The sequence below is a fragment of the Emys orbicularis genome, chromosome 4 (assembly GCF_028017835.1).
Source record: "Emys orbicularis isolate rEmyOrb1 chromosome 4, rEmyOrb1.hap1, whole genome shotgun sequence".
Lineage (NCBI taxonomy): Eukaryota > Metazoa > Chordata > Testudines > Emydidae > Emys > Emys orbicularis.
Window position 1 is genome coordinate 64,845,619 of NC_088686.1, and position 6,000 is coordinate 64,851,618.

General features: G+C 44.3%; 1 protein-coding gene across 1 annotated transcript; it reads right to left on the reverse strand.

Moving 5' to 3' along the window:
- Window positions 1-3,496: 3,496 nt before the first annotated feature.
- On the reverse strand, window positions 3,497-5,718 carry LOC135877752 (cytosolic phospholipase A2 delta-like). Its single transcript, XM_065403305.1, has 4 exons — window positions 5,667-5,718; window positions 5,353-5,460; window positions 4,799-4,990; window positions 3,497-3,693 (listed from the first exon to the last, which is right to left on the reverse strand). The coding sequence occupies exons 1-4, from the start codon at window positions 5,716-5,718 to the stop codon at window positions 3,497-3,499; spliced, it is 549 nt and encodes a 182-aa protein (XP_065259377.1).
- Between the last annotated feature and the right edge of the window lie 282 nt (window positions 5,719-6,000).

The window sequence follows — 6,000 nt, forward strand, 5'->3', positions numbered from 1 at the left end:
TAGGAACAATTGAAGCTATTTCAGTGAAGTCCCTCTAACTCCTGCTATGTCTCTAAGGTGGGAGAGCAGGATTCTCTTGTCAGCTGTATCAAATGCTGCAGAGAGATTCAGCCAGAAGAGAAAGGATATGTGGCCCCTGTCTTTGGCCAAAAAGGAGATCATCCATCTATACCACTAATGCTGTTCCATGTTCTGGCCTGAAGCCTGATTCAGTGAGCTCCAGGCTATTAGCAGTATCTGAGTGGAGTTGGGAGAGACCCTTGATGATGAGCTTCTGACTTAGGATTTGTAGGAAGGAAGGCTAGGAACTGAGTAACAGTTTGGAGAGGTCAGTTGCATTGAATGATTTATTTTTAAGTACTAGCCTAATCAGAGGATGCTTTAGAGCAGATTTCACCTTTAGATATTCTGTTGACTAACCTCAGTTGAAAGAGGTGCATGGGCACTTGAATAGTTTTCAATTGATAAGAAGGATATAGACCTCAGTCTTTCTACTCTCCTCAAGAAGGAAAAGGTACTTCATACAGCTTTCTGTCTTCCCATCTCAATCCTCAGAAGAGACACACCACCAGCACCACCCTGTGGTCCTAGGTAGACTTCAGCATCATCATACTAATTCCTCTGAAGTGGCTGAATCAGTTCACAAAAATACTAGAAAATCAAAGATGAATCCCCATAATTAACACTGGCAACCATAGGAAGATTCCTCATCTAAATCAGTTTGAACGACATGTCTCTTTGTTTACATTCCAATTACACAGTCCCCTTATAGATTCCTCAGTTTCATGGCCAATCACCTTAATTTCCAGTAAAGGCTGGTTTGTGTGACATTGGGCAGGTCCCTCCAGGTAGGCACTCAGCATCGGCCTAACTTGACTTCAATGGGAGCAGAGTTAGGCCAGTGCTGAGTGCTTTTGAAAATCCCACCCTTTAAGGCCGTGGCTACACTTGAAACTTCAAAGCGCTGCTGCGGGAGCGCTCCCGCGGCAGCGCTTTGAAGTGCGAGTGTGGTCGCGTGCCAGCGCTGGGAGAGAGCTCTCCCAGCGCTGCAGGTACTCCACCTCCACGAGGGGATTAGCTTACAGCGCTGGGAGCGCGGCTCCCAGTGCTGGGGCACTGTTTACACTGGCGCTTTACAGCGCTGTAACTTGCTGCACTCAGGGGGGTCTTTTTTCACACCCCTGAGTGAGAAAGTTGCAGCGTTGTAAAGCACCAGTGTAGTCATAACTCTCTGTCGGTTCCCCATCTTTAAAATGGTCCTCATAATACTTCCTCCCATCTTTTGTCTCTTTTGTCTATTTAGATTATATGCCTTTAGAGGTAGTGAATGCCTCTTATTCTGTATTTGTCACGTTGGTTGGGGTCTTCAGGTACTACAGTAATACAAATAAATAAATAGCAGCAGCAGCAACCCAGAGAGACAGACAGCAAAAGAAAAAGCCTTTTCCTTCCCAGGGAAGAACTCCAAATGCAAATTCATTATCAAGAATGCACAGAACAGGCAAGACAGCAAGCTCTGAACCTGATGAGATGGAGGAGTACTTCAGTCTCACACCTGGTGTTGGTTCCATGGTATCAATTCCATGCTCACCCTACAGTGTTTCCTTCTGGCATCCCTTCAAGAGGAAGAGAAGATGTGGGCATGCTAATTTAGATACTTCTGGCAGTGAAGAAATGTCTCAACTGCTAGCCTAACAGATCCAACACTCTTAAAATGGACTCTTCTGCCACATTGTTCTAGATCAGGGGTGGGCAAACTTTTTGACCTGAGGGCCACATCGGGGTTGCGCAACTGTATGGAGGGCCAGGTAGGGAAGGCTGGGCCTCCCCAAACAGCCTGGCCCCCGCCCCCTCCCACTTCCCGCCCTCTGACTGGCCCCCTCAGAACGCCCAATCCATCCAACCCCCCCTGTTCCTTGTCCCCTGACCACCACCCTCTCGGGACCCCTGCCCCCTATCCAACCCCCCTGCTCCCTGTCCCCTGACTGCCCCGACCCCTATCCACACACTTGCCCCCTGACAGCCCCCCCAAGACTCCCACCCCCATCCAACCGCCCTCTGCTCCTCGTCCCCTGACCACCCCCTCCCGGGATCCCCCACCCCTAACTGCCCCCCCAGGATCCCACCCCCTTATTCAACCCCCCCGCTCCCTGTCCCCTGACTGCCCTCCCGACCCCTATCCACATCCCCGCCCCCTGACAGGCCCCCCGACAGGCCCCCTGGGACTCCCACTCCCAACCCTCCCTGTTCCCCATCCCCTGACTGTCCCCCCAGAACCTCCGCCCCATCCTCCCTGACTGCACCCCAGAACCCCCCTGCTCCCTTACCCAACTCCCCCACTGCCCGCCCCCTTACAAGCAGCAGGAGCTCGCAGCCGCGATACCCGGCCAGAGCCAGCTGCGCTCCCCACGCTGCCCAGTGGGAGCGGCGGGCCAGGGCACGGCCCACGCAGCAGTGTGACTGTGGGGGAGGGGGAACAGTGGGGGAGGGGCCGGGGACTAGGCTCCCCAGCCAGGAGCTCAAGTACCAAACACTCCAACAGCACAGGCTTCACTTAGAGACTGGCATCAAAGTACTGAAGAGGTTGGCCACCAACTATTCAGCAATCTGATTTGCTACCAGAATCCCTATTCAGCTAGCCCCCTGAATAACAAATGTCTGAGATATTGTACTTAGTCATCTATAAGACATCACTTGCACCAAGTACTAGCTTGCCTTCAGAAATTACCTCTGTTCTCCTTGACAATATATCATTTAAAAGCTAATATCTTATTACCCTCATTCATTCTCTAAATTTAGCCTACTTTCAGTAAGTGGACTGTTGACTGTCCAGCAGCCGAGAAATGTAACAGATTGCAAAAAGAATTTAAAACTAAAAACGTTTACATCTCTGACTTTTTTGTCATAAAATGTATGCATTTTTGGTGGATACATATATCTGTTATATATCTGTCTGGTGCACTATTTTGTTTTTGATCTTTATGAGAGTTTATATAATTGATGCTATAGATCTGTCAATATTAGATAACAGGCTGTGAGCCATCTTGGTCAGATCACTGTTACAAATGCAAACGTATTCTTACTGTCCTCCTGTAATAAAAGGATTATTTTTACCCCGATACTGAAAAGACTACAAACCCAGTGAAATAAAAATTTCACTGGCAGTTCCACATATGTAACAATGGCAAAACTGAGCCTTAAGTTCTTAAACTATGTCACACAACATGTCCATGAGGATTAATTTTCTATTACTTCTGTGACTAAAGAGGAAAGAATAGAGGGAGCATCATGATGCAGGAAACTCAGAACACCGGGGTGGTGTTGGGTACCCTCAGAACTTAAAATTGTAAGACAATCGCAGTCTTCATTTTTACAAGGGATACCTGTGATATAAAATGGCAGATTTAAGCATAGGGGCACATTTGGCATCTGTCAATCTTGACAGCACCTCAAATAATTGTGGCCACTAGAGATGGCAGGTTTGAAAACGGGCAGTCTAGCAAAAAGATAAATCAAATTGAATAACCTCAAATGCTGTGCTCAAGGAGTATTCAAATGACAGGATGATATCCACATTCCTCTCCTTCCTCAAGAGTGGTGGACAACTGGTATTGATGAAATAGGCAGCATCAACAAGACACAGGTCATCTTCTGATGGTGTTAGTTGAATAGGGAATAAGTCCAGCTGACAGTCTGAAAGGCAGATATTTCTAGTCATTAGTGCACCATTTAGAGACAGTGTCTAGGATTTTGTTCTCTAGTGGAAGCAAAGGATAACAGAAACAAGGAGTTTTCAGATGTCCATATCTGATTACCCTTGAGATGCTGCTCCCTCATGGCATCTTAACCCTCCATCCTGAAAGCATCCCTTAAAGTAAAGGAGGATTTTGATCAATCAGTGTTTTAACCTTTTAGTTCCCCCCACTGGTATACCAGCAACAAAACAACTGAGACTTAAGCCATCCTTTTCTTGGGGAATTCTTGCCACTCCCCCAATCCTCCCCTACAAAATTGGGGAGCTGTGCAAAATCCATGATGGTTTTCCCAAAATATCATGTATCCTATGAAAAGTGATTCCCACAAGAAACACTGAGGGTCTAATTTTCCCTTGGGGGCTGATTGGTCAATAGCTCTCTATAATGCATTATGAGAATTAACCTTTCCTGCCTGTTTTACACATCTTTGTACTAAATTTATGGGACTATCTGATCTTAAGTATGCCTAGTGTACTTTTACAAATATTTTTTAATTTGCTAATGAAATGTCATACTCCAGCACCAGCCAAAAGGCCAAAACTTGCTCACTGAAAGCATATTAGAACATACCTGAAAGATATTATTTTAAAATTCTTGCGGGGGGAAGGGACAAGAAGGCAGCTATTTATACACATTTTGGGTGTTACAATAGTTACATTTCCTATGTGGAGAGACATCTGTATTTGAAAGGTGTCCTTGGTGAGAGCAGAGAGTTCTAGCCTCTACAAGGGAGACAGAGAAAGGAGTGTCTTGTAGAAAGTAATTGTTTCAAGGAAAGGTCACAAATACAGATAAGGCTGTTTTCTTATTGCTCAAAAGAGTGTGACAGAAGCGACAAAGAGAGCCATTGTGATTATAAAAAGAGAGCAAAACTATCTACGTAGTTCTAAGCACTTGCAGTGGTGGCAGAGATCCTGCTAAAATAACGAAGTTAGTACAAAAAAAGCAAAGCAGAAAACTGTTAATTTCTCTTGGCAATTTCCTCAGTTGCCTCATTGGATCCCAGTGCTTGAACGATGAAGCTGCTGACTGGTTGGGATTACCGTTCCACGTAGGAAATGGGCTCTGTTCATAGTAGTCTTTGTGAAACTGGAGGCCTCTTAGGAAGTTATGGATATGATGGTGTAGTGGGCGATCAGTTAAAATATCCGTAATTATTTTAGACAGCATCCCTGTAGGATTTATCCAAGATGCTCCCAGGCAGGAAGAGCTCTTAGACAGAACATGCTTTTTCTCTGAAGAAGGGAAAACAGGAGGAAAACAGGAATCTTGTCAAGGATCACATTTGCTGCTTCCATGTACTTCAAAAGCATTATATTAGTAATTACATCCACAACACTACATTAAAGAACATTAAGATTGCAAAGTCAAGCACTCAAAAGTTAAGAAATGCCAGAATTAAGGTTGCCCGGCAACCTTAGCTCAGCTTCCTTGTGTGTATGCATTATGATATGGTCTTTAACTACATGATCACATACTGTTTTTCCCATAGCTTTGGAATTATCTTCAGTGAGTATTTATTTTCTTTCATTCCTTTTCCTTTATTAGAAATGCTGATTCACCAATAATGAAGCAGCAGTTACTATAAAAATCCTACCAATATTCTTTATTTTGTCTCGGATATGTTGCTGCCAAAATTCATCTGAACTGCTCAAGGCATTCCAAACATCAAGCAGATTCACAGCAAAGATGTTACTCCATAAGCCTGCAAGACCAAACGCATCAGGGAAATATCAGCACCAAATCATACAAGATTTGCCCTTTAACCTTTAACAACCCACTAACATACAGCCCACCTGGTTGATGATCCCATTATTGACAATGGATATCTGGGTTTTTGTGATCTTATACTGTTCCTGTAGACTGATTTTTTTTTTTTTTTTTTTTTTTTTTTTTTTTTAGGATAATCACCTTCTAGGTAACAGATCCGGGACTCTGGGTTCTTCTTCATTAGTTGCCCCATGAAAAATTCACTTCCAAAATCTTCTGAGCGAATGAAAGCACCGTATTTCAGGAATCCAACCTAACAAGGGGAAAATTGACACCATTCTAGAAACACAAAAATGAAATATTTTACCTGATCATGGAAGCAGACAAGGATATATATGGAACAATTCTGACTTCGGACAAAAAGCATCATTTGAAAAAATTTGCTGAAGTCACTTAATTCCCAGGGGACTGTAACTCAAACTACCAATTTGTGGAAAATCTAACAGCTTCTAAAATATAGCTCATGCTGGCAGTG

Bases quoted from the DNA above. Each gene is read 5' to 3' on its own strand.
- LOC135877752 (XM_065403305.1), bottom strand. From the start codon at position 5,718: ATGGGGCAACTAATGAAGAAGAACCCAGAGTCCCGGATCTGTTACCTA. The intron at 5,461-5,666 runs GTGATTATCCTA...TTGGTCTTGCAG, and splicing joins CCGGATCTGTTACCTAGAAG to GCTTATGGAGTAACATCTTT. The intron at 4,991-5,352 runs GTAGGATTTTTA...TCCCTTCTTCAG, and splicing joins AGACAAAATAAAGAATATTG to AGAAAAAGCATGTTCTGTCT.